The sequence below is a fragment of the Suncus etruscus genome, chromosome 5, assembly GCF_024139225.1.
Source record: "Suncus etruscus isolate mSunEtr1 chromosome 5, mSunEtr1.pri.cur, whole genome shotgun sequence".
In the NCBI taxonomy this organism is placed as follows: domain Eukaryota; kingdom Metazoa; phylum Chordata; class Mammalia; order Eulipotyphla; family Soricidae; genus Suncus; species Suncus etruscus.
The window spans coordinates 25107893-25130073 of NC_064852.1; the positions used below are offsets into that span (position 1 = coordinate 25107893).

The following is a 22181-nucleotide window of genomic DNA, read 5'->3' on the forward strand; positions in this document are numbered from 1 at the left end:
AAATCAAAAGAATGATGAGGTACCATCTCACACCACAGAGACTGACACACAGCATAAAGAACAAGAACAATCAGTGCTGGTGGGGATGTGGGGAGAAAGAATGTTGTTTGATACCGAACTCAGCTCCAGAAGAATCTCCAGTACATGAACTCTACCCGAGCCCTTTGTGCCGCAACTATTTTCTCAATCTCAAGAAGACCAGGGTGTATGATAAAAATGTGCAGTTGATCCCACAACCCACAAGAAAATCTCAAAAGAACGGAGAAGCCTATATTTCCTTGATAAGTTGACCTATATAATACTACCTCTTAATTTATTTATCCCCAAATGTAAGGTAGTCTCCTGCATCACTTTATTTCCTTAATTTTTAAACTTATTTTTCTTTATTTTTCCTTTATATGTATGTATATATATATAAACATATAGATAAATAGCTATCTTTTATTCTTTTTGGTCTTGTTTCTGCTTTCTTTTCTTCCTTAACTCTACCTGTATTGTTTCTGCTTGATATAAAAACCTACAAGAAAAAGTCTTGCTTGGGATAATAGTTCAGGTCAAAACCAGGGCACAGAGGTGATGGAGCCTGACACTCTCACCCCCACATGCACCAGCAATAGAATATAGCACCATTTCTTCTTGCAAAGGCATATTAAAGAAGGGGAAATAGTACGTATAGAAACAAACTCTTATCTACTAGGAATAAGAACTCATACACTTAACAGGGACACCTCCCACCTTGAACATGCCATGTGAACCCAATTTAGAATCCAGGTAATTAGACAATGACTGTCCAACTCCAAACCCGGGATCTCAGACATAGAACCAACATAGCTCTCCGCCAATCTCCCTCTGGGACATTCCTGATACTGCTCTGACACCAATATATGCCAGTTTTGATATGTCATCTTGACACCAAGGAAATGGCAACAACTTGGTCTAAGACAGGTAGTCTTATCTCACCTCCTAACAATAAGATAAAACCAGAAGACATGTCATTCTTTGATTTATACAAAAGCCAACTTTGCTATCTACAGAAGACTGACTCTGATAAACATGACTGGGCAGACCATATCCTGGGACCAATAAAAAGGTCCCTAGTCTAGGCCTTGGCCTATGATATGTACAACAATCAAGATCTCTAATTCCAGAGGTCTAACTGAAACAACTGCATCTGAGCAGTTCTGGAAACATAATGAAAGATTCTATCCAAGGCTTCGTCCTAGGATCGGGGTAAAAACCAAGATCACCAATTATAGAAAACTGATTAAAACAACAGTGATGGATCACAACTCTGAGAACCATAAAGGAAGACTTCATCCTAGGCTCCATCCTTTGACCTGTGCAAATATCAAAATCTCTACCTACAGAGGTATGATTTTATCACCCACGACAGAGTGGAAAGTTTCCAGACACCACAGAAGGACCTAGGGGAGAGTGAAAGAGCATGTACGGAGCCTGTAGTTATTCCCATGACAGTAACTTCAAGGGCAGAGAAACCCTATATCTCTTAGGCCAAGGGAATTCCCTTTCTAATCTCCCCAATATTTACTGTGCCTATGCAAGAGAAGAAAAAAAAAGGAATAGCACAAATCTTTTTTTTTTTTTTTTAGATTTGTTAGTATTGTTTGTTGTCGTTTTTTTTTCTTTTTTGAGCTTTAGTTTGTTTTCATTTCAGAACTGTGCTTATTGTTTGGAAGCTGTCAATATTGCTCTGATGCTTTTAGAGTTTTCTGTTTGATTTTTTTAATCTTTTATTTTATTTTTTTGTATTGCTGTTATGTTTTTCTTCCTTTACCCCTTCTGCTCTTAAATTGATAGATATAACCTCTAGAAGAACTCCTCCCATTTTTTTGCTTGTCTGATTTTTGCACCATTTTATTTTATCATTATTTTTTTTCTTCTCCTTCCTTCAAACAGAAGTACACAACTTGAACCATCTTGTTCCAACCCTCAAATGGAGGGGGAATAATGGAGGGTACCAAGACCAAATAGTCATATGAATATTAAGTAGAAATAAAATCAAACTTAAACACCAAATTCAAAGCCAATGACAACAGAATTGATACCCAATTTACAACACACTAGACACAGAGAGGATCACTTATAATTGCAGCCTGGGTATAAAAGAGGGGTATATGACAACAGAATCAATACCCAATTTACAATACACTAGACACAGAGAGGACCACTTATAATAGCAGCCTGGGGGGGGGTGTAGAAGAAGGGTATATGGGACGTATGCTGGGAACAGGGGTAGAGGGAGGATAACATTGGTGGTGGGAATGCCCCTGATTTAATATCACTATGTACCTAAAATATTACGGTGAAAGATATGTAATCAACTTTGATTAAAATTAAAAAAAATGATAAATGATTATATTACAATAAAGCACTGAATAAGTTTGGTAAAATAAAAAAAGAATTGAAACACATAAAAGTAAAATTGTAGCATTTTAAATAAAATTTATTAGTACTTCAAAGCAAACTGTTATTTTTCATATTCATTTCTATAGCTATTATGTTCTGTATGATAAAAAAACTGAAAAATCAATTTAGCAACCATCTTACAGATAAATTACCATCCCAAACCAATGTTAACATCACTATGTAATAGGCTTCATTTGGGACATTTTACAACAAGGAAAAAAATCACTTAAAACAAGGCTCAATTAATGACAATAAATTTACAATATCTACATTACTTTGGCTTGTTTCTAGTTCATTTTAAGGGGTGTATTTCTAAAGATAAAAAAGCATTACAGCTACAGAAATTTCAAACACTAGATTTCTATTTAATATAGTTAGTATGATAAAGGGCTTTCTACACATTTATACAATGACATAAAGCACAAATATAAATTTATATTTTAATAATTTCACTTTCATTGAAAGTTTAATTAGGTAAGCTTACATGTATGGAGTTACATACAAATATTCTGTTTACATGCTCTGAATTTCTGGGATTTACATTAACCAAAATTACTTTCATGTCCAGCCAAATTCTCAAAGATCATTTAATTTAGTATGTTCTATTTACCAGCATTAGTTTCTTCCTTTTTTTCTTTTTTTTTTTGTTTTTTTTTTTTTTGTTTTTTGGGTTACACCTGGAAGCGCTAAGGGGTTACTCCTGGCTCTGCACTCAGAAATCACTCCTGGCAGGCTCTGGGGACCATATGGGATGCTGGGAAACAAACCGGAGTCCTCTGGGGTTGGCCGCATGCAAGGCAAACACCCTACTGCTGTGCTATCTCTCTGACCTCCCAGCATTATTTTCATAATAAAGCAAATAGTGCCAATAAGCAATAACTTTATATCAAATGCTTCCTAAAGGCATGTGGTTTTCAAATTTCTATGAATTACTTAAAATATATAAGTAAAATGGAATTTTAGTTTATGATTGATGAGTTTCAAAAGTTTTCTCAATATAACTAATTTAAAATAATGAATTCATATTGACAACCAAGTTCTTCTTTCTTGGAAACTTAAATGAGACTTCTGCACTACAGATTAACTTTATGAAAATCCTATTCGTTTGAAAATTTTGTTTTGAAAGCTTCTTGGAAATTCAAAATGATCATAGAGAACTGATTTTTTAAAAAAAAAATAACATAGAATGTATTGATAAAAATGCAAATGACCACTTTCCCTCTGAAATCTAAAACATACCATGGAGCTAATTTGGTAGCACTGCTGCAAATGTTCTTATTAATGGTGTAATAACATTGAGGATTTCTTTTTGGGAGGTCACACCTGGAGACGCTCAGGGGTTACTCCTGGCTCTGTGATCAGAATTGCTCCTGGCAGGCTCCGGAGGCCATATGGAATTCAGGGAATTAAGCCTGGGTTGGTCCCTGTTGGGCCACGAGTAAGGCAAAAGCCCCAAGCACTGTGCCATTGCTCCGTCCCTAACATTGAGAATTCCGACAGTTCACCTTTTCAGCTACCAGCTCTACTATTTGTTTCAGTTGTGCGAAAGCTATTTTCGTCAGGAATAGCTTCCATTTGAGTAGACACTATTTCATCAGTTTTGGCTGAAGAATCGGCACTCCCTTTTTGAAGAATCGCTGAGGCTTCACACTCAAGTATTTCAGATGCAGTCAATGGCTCCAAACCAGTACTCCCCTGCTCACAAGTATTAGAGCCAGATTCAGGTTCATCTCTGTTTCTCAAAAACTCATCAATTCTTACATCACCATATGCTAATTGCGAATCTCTAATATTTTCTAAAGAAAACATAATTTCACTGGACTTTTGTGCTTCAATCTGATCACATGTGCTTTCTGAACTCTTGTACATCTTCAGTTCCATCTCCTGACAAATTTGCTCTGTTTGTTTTTCTTCTACATTCTCTGCAATGATACTTGAGTTATCGCCAAACAAAGCTTTTGAGTCAGGTTCTTGGTGTTGAAGATGGGTATTGTTTTCTTTATCTGAAACTGTTATGTTTTCTTTACTTTTCCTTGCTGATGAACTTTCAAATGAATCTGCATCAAGTTCATATTTTTCATCCTTTGAAGGTTTTTGCTCACTGAAAATAAAATATTTTATTAGCTATTCCATCATATCATGACCCATTTAAACACCACACAAAAAATTTTTTAAAAACATTTTTGTTTTGTTTTGTTTCTTTGGGTCACACCCGGTGGCACTCAGGAATTACTCCTGGCTCTGCACTCAGAAATCACCCCTGGTATGCAGGAGGACCATATGGGATGCCAGGACTAGAACCATTGTCCATCTGAATCAGCTGTGTACAAGGCAAACGCCATACTGCTGTCCTATCTCTCTGGCCCAGAACATTATTTTTTAAGTTTTGCCAAAGACATCTGCCCACCAAGAAAAAAAAAAACATCCACAGTCCTTGTTATAATATTACAATTTAGGAGGCAACCATTTAAAAATCTTAAATAATAGAGTCAAAACTCTAGTCACACTTAAAAAGAGAGAACTTAGAGAGAATACAGGAGTTAGGGATTCAAGGCTTACTTGGACCAACATCTGAGAGTTAGAACACTATGAGGTGCTCTGGTACTTCTGAACTAGAGCATATTGCACCATCCAGCCAAGCATGAAAAAATTCTGGCCTGGCTTGTTTGACTGAATATTGCCAGAAGTGGCTAATGGTCCCCTGAGTATGGCTTAGGAGCACCCCACAAGAATAATAAAAAATATTTATTTTCATAAATATGAGGAAAGACAGGAAAATATACTGATTTTTGGGAAGAGTACACGTGGTAGTGTTCAGGGCTTTCTCCTGACTGTGCTCTCAGGCTTATACCTGATGAGTTTGGGGGACCATATGGAATGTCAAGGATCAAACCCTGGTAGCCATATGCAAGGCAAACTTACTACCTGCTGTACTCTTAGTGGTGCCACTGTCATTATATTTTTACAGTCATAGCTTTGTCTATTTAATAGTTTAACTTAAAAAAAAACTACAAATATGTGCCTAAAAAATATAGCCAAATCCTCCAATACCAGTATTTTGTTATAATGTTCATAAAAAATAATTATGGCCAACACACAAAATAATGTTATTTAAAGATTAGCTTTTGAATAATTTATTTTGCCTAAAGTAACAGTTGACAAGACCCATGTTAGTCAGATGCCAATATATGTGCAATAAGTATACAATATGCATATTTATACATATGTATCCAGACACATGTTTGTATATGTATAAGATTATATATGAAATGTGTCTAGATGATTACTTCCATGGGGGTATGTTAACAAGAACTAGTGAATCAAGAATAATAGAGACAGATTTCTAATTATTCTCCAATAATTATATATATCTCATAGTAATCCCCTAAAAATTTAGAAATATTTTTCCAAATAAATTTCCCAAATATAAAAGCAACATTATTAAAAAGCTATTATTTACTAATTTATATATATAGTTGCTTCTATACTATGTTTTATTTTTATATGTCTATAGATTAATCTTGGACCAATATTATAATCTTAGTAATTGTTGATTTATAATATACTTAATTATGAAATAGAGCAAATCTATTACATCCTAAGTCCCAGGTGCTCATCAAGACAAAAATAAAAAATAATGAATATAGAACATTTTAATGTCCAACAGAGCAATAATTAAATTATAATAAGAAAAAGAAAATTACAAATCTTACTTTATACTGTCAGTTTCCAAATTTAATCTTACTGATATTTCTCACTAAATTCACAAAATTGGAAAGTGGACTATAATACAAGTCATTAACATGCTACTTTATATCTCAGTAAACTTGTTTTCATTCTTCTAGGTACTCTTCAGCAGCACTAGCCTCTGGGGCTAAGTACACACACTCAGGTGTGAACAGGTGGGTTGGGGAGTGGCCCCCAAGTCCCAAGGATGTCTGGAACATTCCCATCTGCCTGAAGAACTATAATTTTAAAAGATATTTACAAATAATCAAAAATAGATTTAAAGAAAACCCATTTACAAAAACTTTCACATTCCTATAATTTTTAACAGTTTGATAGTTTTCTTGAGGTAATTAAAATCTGTTAAATTTTACTTCCTAGAAAGTACTTAAAGCAAAATTTAATAACATCAAATGTATTTCCATCTTTAAAGTGTTCACAATTAGAACTTTGCAACAAATATTTGCTGTATTACAATTTCAAAATATAATTCAGTATAATTTGATTGCTAAAAGCAGCATCAAATAAAAAATTTAAATTTCCCTTTACCAATTAACTAAAATAATGCAGCTCAAATGTTAATTTATATTTCTTGAATTTCAAGAGATTTTTTTTTCCTTTTATTTACCTTTCAGAATTGGATGCTTCTGTTTCTCCTTCAGGTATATCAGATCTTACAATTTCCTGAAATGATAATATTTTTCTTTATTATTCAAGGCTAAAGTTAAAACAAACTATTTTTTGTTTTGTTTGTTTGTTTGTTTGTTTTTGGGCCACACCCGTTTGATGCTCAGGGGTTACTCCTGGCTAAGTGCTCAGAAATTGCCCCTGGCTTGGGGGGAACCATATGGGATGTCAGGGGATCGACCTGCGGTCCTTCCTTGGCTAGCGTTTGCAAGGCAGACACCTTACCTCTAGTGCCATCTCACTGGCCCCCAAACAAACTATTTTTATTATACTAGATTTTCTTATAAAAGGAATTTAAGTAATAAAATCTAATATTAATTATATAGAAAATATGTTAATTTATTTCTATTTTCATATTTAAAATAAAGATTGAACATTAAAAACAGGAATTTCAGTGTATCAAGTTTTCAAATCAAGGTAGGGAGTTATCCAGTTATAATAGTTATAACAAGTTCTGAATGTCTTAGACTCTCTTTCAAATATGAGCCATAATTAAATTACTTGAATGGAAAACATGCCAAATCTAAATAACAAGTTTCATCCACATGAATTTATACATACTTAGGACAGATACTTAGGTAATAAATGTCTAAATTCATCTTAAATTTAAATCAAATTCAGATCACCTTTCCCACTGTCAAGCTGTTCTTAACTGAGGGCGAAGAAATAAAACATTTCCATTGTAAATACCAAAGAAAATAAAGAGTCATACAAATGATCCAAGAGATTACAACCAGGCTATATATACAATATCTTAATTGCATCTACTCTTGATGACCACAAGTTAACAGTCTATAATTTTAATGTTTGAATATTCATTCGTCATTAAATACTAAAAAGAGACATATCAAACATATAAATGTGGCATATTTGGTATAAAATTATGAGTTGAAGGCTCAAATATGGCATAATTTTGGAAAAATATTGGCTTATACATCCTGATACACAACTGCCCAAATTCTTGGTCAATAATACTTTAATATAAACAAAACCTAATTTATTAGTATGCATATGCTAGGCTATATCTTTTTTTTAAGAAGATAGAAAAGTTTATTGGAAAACAGAAAGCAGAACCAACTCCCCCACGTGGGAAGGAACTTAGCTTAAGATTAAGTTCAGCTATATCTTTGCTTAGATATATTTTCCTAGCTCATTTAGAAAATTTTACGTTAGATCTTCCCTAGAGTAAAATAGCTCAACTCCTATACTAAGCTCCAAAAGAAAATGATGTCCACCACACTTTCCATATAGTCTGGTCTGGGGTGAAAAGTCTGGGGCCTTCTCATGAAGGGGGTGTTCAGATTCTCTTCTCTGCTGAAGGTACATCAGCCCAGTGCCATGTTCTAAACTTTCCAACAGAACTGGTCCATAATTTAAACCTATCAAACTGCCAAGCCAACATATTTATTCCAGATTTATAGACCTGACTGCACAAACCCTCAAAATTTCACAGCAGTGTCAGCCCAGTAAAATTACAGCTAATTTAATGGTTAAATTGCATAGAAGACCACCAAGCTCAGCGAGCCTAAGCAGTAACAAAGAAGGCTCAACTAGAACCAACAACAGCCCATTAAATCCTAAAACAATGACTTTATTACCATTGAGAGACGTGACAATGTTAATAAATCGACTTTATTGACCTAAAATTTGATCATTCCATTTGCCTCTGTATTGTAACAAACAATATTAAGTACACTTGTTTGTGTCTGCAAAGGGGGTGGGGTAGGGTGGAAAATTGGATACACCAGTGAAGGGACAGTCACAATGGTGGTGGAACTGATGTTTGAACTTTTTTTTTTTGGCGGGGCCACACCCGGCGTTGCTCAGGGGTTATTCCTGGCTGTCTGCTCAGAAATAGCTCCTGGCAGGCACGGGGGACCATATGGGACACCGGGATTTGAACCAACCACCTTTGGTCCTGAATTGGCTGCTTGCAAGGCAAACACCACTGCTGTGCTATCTCTCCGGGCCCTGATGTTTGAACTTTTAATGCTTATAACAACTGTATTATGAACTTGGTAAATAACAATGTTATAATACAGTTTTAAAATAATTTTATGAAAAGTCCTCAAAACTTTCTATTCTGGGATAAAATTCTCAGTTGGTGAAGAAAAATAATTTTTGTTGAAAATATTTAAAGATGGGAGGAAGAAAGATATTTAAGAGGGAATACAGAAATAAAATTATTCTTAATGCAAACATTAACCAAGCATATTCATTTATGATATTTAATCAATAATCAAAAAGTAATGAAGTATATGGGGCTGAGCCATATACTGAGCAATGAGGGACTTGGTTTGGAAGTTCAAGAAGGAGGAGAGGTGTACCCATACTCACTTCCCCAAAGTCCAAATATACAGATCTCAGGCCAGTCATATTTTTGGTTTTGTTTTTGTTTTCATTTTTTGGGCCATATTTGGCAATACCAAGCAGTTACTCCTGTGCTCTGGAAGAACTCTGGGCGATGTTCAGGGGACCATATGGCATGCTGAGGATCAAGCCAGGGCCGCCGGGCACATGCAAATTAAACACCTTACTATTGCTATGATTCATGCTATTCTCAAAAGATATATATATATATATATAACAAACTATGCAGCTGAAAATGGCAATTAAGGGAGGAGAGGGTGGGCAGGTCCCCACCATGCAGGAACCATGCCAGCTGCACCTACCACCCACAATTGGTGCTTTTCCAATGGCCCAGCTTCACCACTTAACCACTGATGTCTTCAGACACACCAAACTTTAAGTATTTTATGTCATATTTAGGCTGACATTACCAGGAATTTTTGAAGTGAGTGTGGGCACCCTCCCCCTAGCTTCTCATACTTCTGAATGCCCTGGCAGCTGAAAACACGCCCCACAAAAGCTGCAATATCAGTCACAAAATTAGAAATTCTTTGATCATGCAGCCATGTATGGCTGGCCATGCAACAATTCCAATATTTTTCACTACTGTCATCCATGTAGGAGTACACCAATTTAGACATCAATGAGAATAGTACTTAATATTAAGAAACACAGGGTTTTTTTTTTTTTGTTTGTTGTTGTTTTGGGGTCACACCCGACAGCACTCAGGGGTTACTCCTGGCTTTATGCACAGAAATCTCTCTTGGCAGGGTTGGGGGACCATATGGGATGCTGGGATTTGAACCACTGTTCTTCTGCATGCAAGGCAAATGCCCTACCTCCATGCTATCTCTCCACCCAAGAAACATTGTTAAGGTTCAAAGGTATCTAATGTTAAGGGGAAAAAAAACCTCAGAATATAAACTAGCAATAAATCTCTTTTGATCAAACCTTCTGATTATGACTTAATGATCTCATTGCAAGATAAATTTTCTTAGTGCTGTATCTAAAAATAATTTAACACTTACCTGTAAGCAAGCAAGCAATATATAATATATTACTATGCCTGTCAAGGGGATAGGCTTGGGAATGGGTGGAAATCTGGAATATTGGTGGAGGAAATTTTAGATTGGTAGTGGGATTGGTCTGAGAACCAATGTATTATGAGCAACTATGTAATACATAGTCTTTAAATAAAGTCATTAAAAATCAACTAGGTGTGAATTTATAAACTTAAGGATTAGAAGAGCAAAAATAAAAATAGAACAAGCCCAGCACATTAAAAATAAAGTAAGGGAAAGAAACTTTCTTTTATTTAAAGTTAAACAAGTTTACTAATATATTATAAAGTTGTCTTGAATGTTACTATACAAAATGTTAATTCCTTTTAATGTTTATATGATTATAATATCCAATAATTCCAAATAAATTAGAAATAGTCTAGCATTTAGATTTCTAATTGTGATCATCTAAGAAATAAATCATTTATGTAAAACACTTCTACAAGTGATCACATTATTTTACCATATTCACATAAAGTATCTATATTTAATTTTTAAATACTTTTCAAAATGTATTAAACTACTTGAATCTTTGGTGGGGGGTAGTTCAAAAATTAGATCACAAGCTTTACATGTGGGTGGCCTCGTTGGATCTCTGGCACCACATGGTCCCTTGAGTACCATAGGGAACAATTCCAGCATTGAACTGTAAGTAGTCCTTCTGGTGTGGTTTCAAATGCCACCCCAAAAAAGAAAAAAAAAATCCACTTTTAAAAAAGCACTATGATGAAATAGGAAAATTTTGTGATCACCAATTCTGTTAAAATGGTTTCAATATTTGAAATCATTTTTAAAACTGTAAATATTTTATTGTGTTATAATGTTAAAGATTTTGCAAGGAAAACAAAATTAAGACAAAGATTCTAAATTGGGTAGTGACAATCAACTGCCTTAAAATTAGGTTATTTTTTTTTGTAACTACCCAATTTAATCCAAAGAATCTTTGTTTTAATTTTGTTTCCATTGCAAAATTTTTAGTAATGATATAACAGAATCAAATATTTTTAATTAAATAATCTTAGGAAATTTGACTTAAGTTTACAAAAGTTGGTTTTACTTGAAATACATGAAATAGGCCAATCAAATGTATAAATTTGATGATATATTTTAAGTATGATGCTTCAGGAAAGAATAGATGTTATGAAATTATGGATAAGCATTTATGAATATTCATTACAGTCATGCCTGTATAACTTAGGAAAGAAGAGCTACAATTGGGCTAGTACAGCAGGTAGGTATTTGCATTACATTCATCCAGGAGTGATCCCTACACGCAGAGGATTAAGTCCTGAGCACAATTGGGTATGACTACAACAAACAAAAACAGAAAACAATAAAACACAATAGAAGGAGGAGGAAGATGAGGAGGAACAGCATTTGAGGAGAAGGGGGGAAGACAAGGAAGAGGAGAAAGAGGAGAAAGAGAAAAAAAAGTCCTTGCAAGCCCTTTTTATCCGAGTCCACAAGAAATGGCTGGAAAAGAGTACTCTTCTTAAGACCCAGGGGGCACAGAGAAAGATTAAAATCAATTAAAATCGATTAAAAAATTAAAATAGAACAACTGAGAACACCATTCTACTTCTTTCCATTCACTTTTGGGCTAGCAAACATCAAACAATAGCAATACTGTTGGAGGATTTGTGGGTGGAGATGTGATATAACTGAGGGGAGGGTGGAAAGGTAAGAGTAAGAGGTAGGAAGGGTACATAGGAAGGGTGAAAGTGGAGGACAGGAGTGGGGAAAGAGAGAATTCTGAACTCCAAGGCTCAGTCTCCTGAAGGACACTGAAGAAAACCCTCTGGCACTCTATCTCTTGCCCTAAGTTGAAACAAACAGCCAAAGAAATAGACTTAGCAGTGTTCTGAGTATAACTGCAACAACCAGAAAAACCAAACCAACCTGAATGCACAAATTATATTGAAGAAAATAGAGGTATAACATTTTATGGTATTTAATCTAGAGCCATCTTCTTTAATGATTCAATGCCGCTGGCCAAACAAATGGAAGTAAAGGTAAACAAATAAGACTACATCAAATTTAAAAGTACTTGCATTGTAAAAGAGGACCAGAATATGATGCTAGAGCTATAAGACAGCAGGTAAGGTGCTTGCCTTGCATGTAGCCAACTCAGGTTCGATATCTAGCATACCATACAGTCTCCCATGAGTGAGAGCCAGGAATAACCTCGAGCACTGCCAGGTGTGGTCCAAAATCAAAATAAAATAGAAAACCAGAATAAAACACATCCTACAGATTGTGAGAATATATTTGCTAGATATATTGTCAGATATACTTTTCTGACAAAGGGTTAACATTCAAGATAAAGAACTTGTAGAACTCTACCAAAAAAATCAACCATATAAAAATAAAAGGAGTGAAGATATAAACAGAAACTTCCTCAAAAAAGCAATACAGAAAGGCAAAAGTATAAAACAAAATACTCTGTGGTCTGTAGGCAGTGGCCAGAGTTGGGACTTAAAAATCACAAGTTTGAATCAAGCTGAGGTACAAGAAACCAGTTACAATAACTTGTTGCTGTGGGTGGAGTTTGGGCCAAAAAAATACTAGTTTGAATCAAGCTAATGTGTGTGAGACCAGCGAAAATGGCTTTAAAGTGCCAGTTGGAATCACTTCAAATAGAAATATAAGGACTAAAAAACATGGTAGGTGAAACTGGAAAGCCTCACCAATGGAGAATAAGTACTGAGGATAGAATCAATGAGCTAGAAGATGAGCTGCATACCACTTTCATACAACAGAAGTTGGGAAAAACTCAAAGAAAGCAAACACACTAAATAGCAATTTTATATAACACTATAGTTTTCAAGACAAACAACAACATTGGGGTCCCAGGAAGAAAACTCCCATAAAGAATCAACAGTCAAGAACATCACTACTGAGAAATTCTCCAAACTAAAGAGTGCAAGCAACCATATCCTGGAAGCTTGAAGAGTACCAGCTTAATAGAGATCCAAAAAAAGCACCCCAAGGCACATCCTAGTAACAATAATGAAAACCACAGATTGGGATAGAATAATGAAAACAGCAAGATCAAAAAGGGAAATTACATACAAAGAAACATTCTTTTTTGTTTTTGGGTCACACCCAACAGCTCTCAGGGATTCAGGAATTACTCCTGGTTCTGTGCTCAGAAATCACTCCTGGCACGCACAGGGGACCATATGAGATGCTGGAATTTGAACCACCATCCATCTTGGATTGGCTGCTTGCAAGGCAAACGCCCCATCTCAGTGCTATCTCTCCGGTGCCCAAAGAAACATTCTTAAGATTTTTTAGAAGATTTATCACAAGCAATTCTCAAGGCCTGAAGGCAGTGGTAGAATATAGTGACAAAACTCAATGAAATAAATGCTTTGCTAAGAATATTTCACCCAGTCAGATTTTCATTCAGGTTCGAAGGAAGTGTGCAGTTTCACAAATTAACAATATCTCAGAAAGACTCTTAAAATTCTTAAAAGAAGAATTGAAGGGACTACTTTAAAGCAAAGCAAACCCAACAAACACACCAAAGTCCTATTGAACCCAACATTTTTCTTGCTGTAAACAACACACCTCAATAGTCAGAGCAAACACAGAACTCAAAGGCAAAGTTGGGAGGACAATCATTCAAGCAAACAACTCCCTTAAATAGCCTGAGCTGGCCATACTGATACAACACAGACTTTAAGCTTAAAAAGGTTAAAATAGACAGAAATGTGTATTTCTTAATAATCAAGGGGTATTACACCAGGAAGAAATCATACTCCTAAACATATACACTCAATGAGGGGTCAGAAAAATATTTAAAACAACTGCTGATAGATTTGAAGGAGAACATCAATCACAACACAATAATATTGGGAGACTTCATCACTGCTTTGTCACCCAGGCTAATACTCAACAAGATAGAATGGCTCTGAAGGAAGAAATGGAAGAGAATGTCTTAGTAGATATATATACATACATACATATATATATACATATACATATATATGTATATGTATATATACATACATATATATATATATATATATATATATATATATATATATATAGGCTCTCCATCCCCAACAAACTGAATACACATCTTCACCAATGCACATGGGTCATTCTTCAAGACAGACCACATACTGGGCCACAAAGCATACCTTAATAAAACCAAGAGAATAGAAATTGTATTAACTACATTCTCAGATCATCATGCACTGATATTAGAAGTGAATTATAAACACACACACACACACACACAAATTTTTTTTTTTTTTTTTTTTTTTTTTTTTATAATTTTTTATTATGAATTATGAGAACAAAAGATGCAAAGAAAGAGGATAAGGTAAAGTTACAGTGGAAGGACAATCACCCATAACATAATTATCAGAAGAAGTCCCCTTGCTGATATCTTAACTTTGAATTTTCACCAAAAAAAGTTAAGATAAATAAAACAGAATCCATGTGCAATTACTTTTTCCCTCAAGTCCCCAGATTGTAGCACATTATAATATTTCTTAACAGCACACAAGGCAATCTAAAGCCATCAAGCTTACGTAACTCCTTAAACATTAGAGGCATAGTGTTTTTTACATTTCCATGTACATGCATATTAGCTTAAGTTAACCTCAAATTTTAAGTGGGTGTGTTTTAAGGATTAGAGTCAAAGGAGCACAGTAAAAACGGTGTTAGAGTGGCAATTGTTGTTTGCATAGGCCCACCAAAATATGAGAGGCATGGAAAGGAATAGCCTTGGCCTAAATACAAAGAGATCCTACCCCTGAAGTTTCCTGGCATAAGACCAGCTCTAGGCCTCAGGAAAGTTATCGTTCGCTCCAAGACATTGTCCGTAGCGCCAACACACTTATCACAGAGTCTCTGTTGTTGGTCTCATGTTTCTGTATTAAAGATTCTGGAATCTGCATGTCCTACATTGAAGTCATGATGAGGAGTGCCTTCTCACACACACAAATTTTAACAATGGAACCTAAACAGCTCACTACTGAACAACTAGTGAGTTAAAGAGGAAATCAAAAGATTCCTAGAAACAAATAAGAGTGAAGACATGAATTAGCAAAATCTGTGGGACAAAGCAAAAGCAGTATTAAGAAAAAAATTTATGAATTTGTAAGCATTCATCAATAAGAAAATAACTTACTGGCAAGCTTAAAAAATTGGAAAATTATCAACAAAATGAACCCCAAATAGGCAGATGGAAGGAAATAATAACACTCAGAGCAGAAATTAATGGGCTAGAAAACAAAAATCAATACAAAATCAATGAAAGCAAGAGTGGGTTCTTTGAAAAAATAAGATCGATAAACCACTAGCAAGACTCACAAAGAAACAGAGAGAAACTTAATAAACTGAAGTAAGTGAAAAGGAGGTGGTTACTACATATACTGAAGAAATTCAAAGGGTACTCAGAGATTTGGGAAACTTTATGCCACAAAACAAGAAAACCTAAAACAACTGATAAATTCTTGCACTCTTATAACCTCTCAAGGTAGAACCAAGATGATTTGGAATATCTGAATTGACATATCACTATTGGGGAAATTGAAATGATAATAAAAGGGCTTCCCCCCAAAAAAGACCAGACTCAGCAATAAAATGACTTAAATTGTTTTAAAAAAAAAAAGTCAGAAATGGATTTAAAAACAAAGTCAGAAATATGGGGCTGAAGAGATAGCACAGTGGTAGGGCATTTGCCTTGCATGCATTTCACCCGATTCAAACCCTGGCTTGGTATTCCTATATAGTCCTCCAAGCCTGCCAGGAGAGATTTCTGAGCAACGAAACAGGAGTAACCTCTGAGCAACGAAACAGGAGTAACCTCAGCGCCACTGTGTATGGCCCCCTCAACAAAAGTCAGAAGTATTTTTCAAAAATTGAATAAAAAGCACTTTTTGATGAAAAGTATGGGAGAGACTAGAAAGATACTACAGGGGTGAAGGTGCTTGCTCTTACATGACTGACACTGACTCAATCTCAGGTACTCCCTACAGTTTCCATAAGAGCATCACCAGAGGTGACCTCTAAACAGAGTGAGGAATAAGCCCTGAGCTAAGCCCAGATGTGTTAAGCCCAGCTAACTACATCCAAATAAATAAATAAAAAGGTGGGAGAATAAATTACCAGTAAATCTTCAAAATGAGATCTTAAAGAAAGTTTTTTAGGCAAAAGTAATATAATAAGTGATAATAATAAAGATGAATATAAAATTGTTTTTAAATTAATTAAAAAATCTAAAACAAAACCAGTCACACTAAGTTCTGCCTTCATTACCTATGTAAAATATGATGAGAAAAAATAATCACTAGTAGCAAAGAGATGACTAACACTGAAGATCTCAGACATTAAATTAGTAAGTAAATAACTCTATTAATTATTCAACACTTTTAATAAAATGCATTTTAATAAAAAGAACATTTTAATAAAGATTTGCAGGCCAGAATGATATTACAGTGGGTACAACTTTTTCTTTCTGGCAACAGAAAGTAATTACTGATATCTAGACACACTGATTTGGAAATATTTTTTTAATTCATAAGAAACACAGAAACAATGTAAGTTTGAATGAAGCAAAATTTACCTCAGACACAGGGTCATGCTCCTTTCTGGAAGTTTCTTTTTTTAATCTTGAAGACAAAACAAATATTGAATATTTAATTTTTATTACAATGAAAAATTATAAGTTTCTTGCATGCCTAAAAGTTTAAGCTAAAGTACATTGTCTATTATAATAGTAAATAACCAATGTAAATATTTTAATAAAAAATAAAATGATGTGATTAAATGTAGATTCAATAAATATGCTAAATCAATGAATAGTAATGTGCATTTTCTTTCCTAAAAACAGAAACATTTAAGACATGTTCTTGATGTTAACTATAAATTATGAGTAAGGTTTCATAAAAAGAATTATTCACAAATTAAAAGCTGGTATGTGCTTCATATAAGTATATATCAGTATATTATAGGATCTAAGAAATATGCTATTTTTTGTAAAATTCAATACAACAATTCACTATTATAATCAAGCTTCAATGTAGTACATTAACAGAAATAACTTTTGGATTTCATTTTGAAGCCACACATTGCGAAGTTCAGGGATTATTCCTGGCTCTGTGCTCTGACATTACTCTCCTGGCAGTGATGGGATGCTGGAGATGGAAACACTGTTGGCTGTGCAAGACAAATGTCTATTACTCCAGGCCCAATTTTAGGATCTTTTTATTATTATTATTATTTGGGCCACACCCAGTGATGCTCAGGGATTACTTCTATGTGCTCAGAAATCGCTCCTGGCTTGCGCCAGGGGATTGAACCGAGGCCTGTCCTGGTCAGCTGCATGCAAGACAAATGCCTACCGCTGCCACATCACTCCAGTCTCATTAGTATCTTTTTTTTTTTTTTTTTTAATCGGGGCCAGGCCGTGGCGCTAGAAGTAAGGTGCCTGCCTTGCCTGCGCTAGCCTAGGACGGACCGCGGTTCAATTCCCCAGCGTCCCATATGGTCCCCCAAGCCAGGAGTGACTTCTGAGCGCATAGCCAGGAGTAACCCCTGAGCGTCACCGGGTGTGGCCCAAAAACCAAAAAAAAAAAAAAAAAAAAGAAATTGCTCCTGGCAGGCTCGGGGGACCATATAGGATGGCAGGATTCAAACCACTGTCCTTCTGCATGCAAGACAAACACCCTACCTCCATGCTATCTCTCAGGCCCCCAATTTTAGGATTTTTAAAGGCCATATATCCTCTTAAAAACTTTTATAAGATAACTAGTATCCATTTTCTTAATATGTGATTTACATAATTTTTTTCAAAGATTCTGTTTCAGAAACTGCTAATGAATATTATTTGGTGACAAATTCAATTTTAATCTACAGAAACTTATGCCTAACTTTTCTGAAAAATCCCTACTAATGAGCTAAGTGATTCACATTTTATAAAAGCTTAGTAGCTATAATTAAGAATTAATAGTTAAATAAGTAATGAACTATCTGATATTTTAGGGATAAAAGTTTTGATATTGAGTAGAATATAAACTAGCAGAATATAAATGTCAACTATTTTAAAAGGTTATCTATGATTTTTTTTAGATGGGACCTGAAGTCTGAAAACACTTCCTATCATTTGTTATTCATTCTCTGAGGTTACACTTAAAATTATATTTATAAATAGTGATGCTTTATTAAAATGTGAATAATTTAATTGCAAAATCATGCATATATTTTAGCATAAGCTTGCAAAAACTTAAAATGCAGAATACCCTTTCCCAAAAAAGCACTATTTTAGAAGCATAATATAATTTACAGCAAATTTTCAAATAACTACAAATGAATAAATTAAATAGTTGATAAAATGTACAAATGGAGACTTTCTGTGGTATAAGATTTTACAGTTCATGTAGTCAATAGCGAACATTATAAAGGTGAAACAACATCAAATATATAGTACAATTAAAGTGTTTTAATGAATTAAGGGTGAATAATGGTTTTAAGAATACATGTATAAGTAGTATAAAATACTTGAAAAATTAGTCTGAATGAAACATAATGATTAATGATATTTTGAAATTAATTTGCATGTTACAATTTCTAAACATTTAATAACTTTAAATTTGATTTGAAAACTGAAGCAAGACTGGGGAGATGGCTTAAAGGCTTGGAGCACTTGGTTTTGCATGCTGGAACCCTAGGTTCCATTCTCTGCACCACAGTATCCCTCCCAACAGGACTGAAGCTGCTCCTGAGTACCACCAGGTATGAGCCTCCAAAAATAATTAAAAAAATGAAATTGTGAGTGCATTCGAATAATATAAATTTCTATTTCAGTTGACCATTAAAATGTTATCAAATTGAATATGTGTTCTTAAAAAATAGTAGTAATAACATGCTAATCACTTTCACAAAGGCTATTCTAGTTTTTTTTATGTAGCAACTAAAATAAAAGCTATTTAATGTGTTACTATTGCTTTTTTCATGGGAAAACTAAAATGTCTACAAGAGAGGCTGATGACAGATTAATAGTGTTCTTCATTTTATTGGTTAAGAGACTGAAAGGTAAGAACAAAATAAGTTACTGAAATAATCAGCATTAGTATAATGGGCTATAATTCCAGTGTTTTGTAAGTGTGTGCATATGTGGTCTTAATCAAACTGATATTCTCGTAAGAGACAAAATTGTAATGATCAAAAACATTTATAAAAACAATTTAGAAAAAAATATTAAAAAAAACTTAAAGTAATAGGGCCGGTGAGGTGGTGCTAGAGGTAAGGTGTCTGCCTTGCAAGCGCTAGCCAAGGAAGGACTGCGGTTCAATCCCCTGGCGTCCCATATGGTCCCCTCAAGCCAGGGGCAATTTCTGAACGCTTAGCCAGGAGTAACCCCTGAAGGTGTGCCCCCCCAAAAAACTTAAAGTATAAAAAGTATACTATTGAAATTTCCACAAAATTACTAATTCAACACTAAAATACACAGCACATTTTTTAAACTACAGAGACTAGTTTAAATTTTTTAATATAAATACCACTAACAGTTTTGAAAAAGAAAAAATTCTTACCTGTAATTCTTATTCATTAAAGATACCTGCTGAAATAGTCATCATTTGAGATATCCAATTGTGTGGTAAAAAGGGTGAAATTTGCTAAGCTCAAAGTTCTGAGCAAATAGCCTGTCATTTTAAGTAAGTACACTTTTCACCTGTGTATGCTGCAGTAACTATTTTTATTAAAAATGTGTAGTATTTAAAACACCATATAAGATTGTGAAATAAAGAGAACAGAATTGAGTAGTGATCGATTTCCACAACAAAACATTAGATAACAAATAAGTAACTTTCCTCATGTAGATAAACCTGCTGAAATAGATCTGATAGTAATTCTGGGGGAAAACCCTTTTCTCCTAAAGATTAAACTAAAATAAATATCCCTACTGGCATTTCCATAAACCAAATAAGCAACCCAAGTTTACATAAGAAATGATTATTTTGGTTCAGTTACATCGATGTGCTCTTTTAATGTTTCAATAAATTCATACTTTAAATGTAGTGGGAAGAACTATAAGGGAGAAATGTTCAGATTTATTTTGCCAGATCACATTTTCTTCTTTCCAATAAAATTTAAAAGCCTACATTTTCCATGTTAATTACAAATGTAACAATCAACTTAAGAATATTTTAAATAGGGGTTGGCGTAATAGCACAGAGGGTTTGGTGTTTGCTTTGCACACAGCCAATCCGGGTTCCATCCCCAGTATCCCTTCTGATCCCAAGTTTGCCAGGAGTAATTTCTGAACACAGAGCCAGGAGTAACCGCTGAGCACCACCAGGTGAGGGCTCAAATCAAAACCAAACAAATAAAAAACAATATTTTTGGGCCCGGAGAGATAGCACAACGGTGTTTGCCTTGCAAGCAGCCGATCCAAGACCTAAGGTGGTTGGATCGAATCCCGGTGTCCCATATGGTCCCCCGTGCCTGCCAGGAGCTATTTCTGAGCAGACAGCCAGGAGTAACCCCTGAGCACAGCTGGGTGTGGCCCAAAAACCAAAACAACAATATTTTTAATATTCTTAAAAATCTGAAAAGGTATTTATAGTAAGCTAAGACATTCCACATGTATATTTAGGATTAAATTTATGCTAGCTAAGTATTTATCAGGTTGTACAAATAACAGTTATTGTGTAAGAGATCTAGGCCAAAGTAAAGACAGTCCCTCTTGTCAACATACTTGCCAAGAAAATGAATTAAAGCCAGTTTACATAATTGTGAAAATGTTCATACCTCTATGTATATATACATATATATATATATATATATATATATACACACATATTATGCAATGGTTGAACAAATAATTGAGCCACTATGAAGAGGAGGCAAGGCAACTTGGTTTTGTAACAAAAGTAGGAGTTATCAAGGAATGTGATTCAAAGCAGAATAAAAGCAACGAAGTAAAGACAGCAATGATGTGAGACTGAATGGTCTCCTATATCTAGAGAGAGAGAGAGAGAGAGAGAGAGAGAGAGAGTCAAAGATGCAATTGAAGTGACAGAGCACATCCAGGAAACGTCTTGATGACCATGTTGAAAGGTATGTATTAAATACATCATTCTAAGATTAAGAGGGAAATGCCAGATTTGTGACAAAGAGCAATATTATTAGAAGAGTATGGGCTGCATTTAGGGATTCAAGTTAACAGGTAAAGTAGCAGTAGTTTTGATGGAGAAGAGGAAGGTTTAGGTAAACTATAAACAAAGTAAAGCCAGCAATATAAATAGCAAACTGGGTAAAAAGTATTAAGAGAAATAAGTATGGAAACCCCCAACTTCCAGATCTTTTTTGAGTGGACGAGAACCCAAAGACAAAAATAAAGACAGAAAATACAGAAGAATTATTTTGGGTATACTAAATCTGTGGGACCAACAGAACATTCATAGAGCAATAATTACACTTAGGTCAGTCTTGCATATTTCAGCATCAGGTATTTTAACCATAATTTTTTATTCATATAAAACCAAGATTCTGATGCAAAGCACGATTCCTTCATTCTTTCTATCATTATTTGGTAACCAGAAATTCAAATCAGAAATTAGTATATTAGAATAGACTTGAGTCCTAAGATTAATGATGATTTCAATTGTACCCATCTTGTGGATGACAAAATTTAGGCTCTATGAAAGACTAAAGAAATAAATTAAGCAACACAAGGGTTAGAGAACCTCAAGTAGTCTACTGCACAGCCAGTTTTTGTCACAGAAGCAGGCTGACTGATAATCATGTAGAGAAATGAAAAAGAACTGAACTGTTCTGCTTCTAGATGTTTTCCACTATAAAACATGTTAAGAATGACTTCCAAGTCTTACTGATTGACCACTTTATGCCACTGTTTACTGGAATTTTCTAATACTCACACACAGAAGAAACATTGTTCTTAATCAGAAA

The 22181-nt window shown here is 34.5% G+C and overlaps 1 protein-coding gene across 1 annotated transcript in view; it reads right to left on the minus strand.

Moving 5' to 3' along the window:
• Positions 1 to 3795: 3795 nt before the first annotated feature.
• ZNF280D (zinc finger protein 280D) overlaps positions 3796 to 22181 on the minus strand; it is a 224735-nt gene continuing 206349 nt past the window's right edge. The window contains exons 19-21 of the mRNA XM_049773627.1: positions 16834 to 16879; positions 6782 to 6837; positions 3796 to 4528 (exon numbers count right to left, since the gene is read on the minus strand). Of these exons, the coding sequence (XP_049629584.1) occupies positions 3937 to 4528; positions 6782 to 6837; positions 16834 to 16879 (694 nt within the window). The 3' untranslated portion in view covers positions 3796 to 3936. The remainder of the gene's footprint in view (positions 4529 to 6781; positions 6838 to 16833; positions 16880 to 22181) is intronic.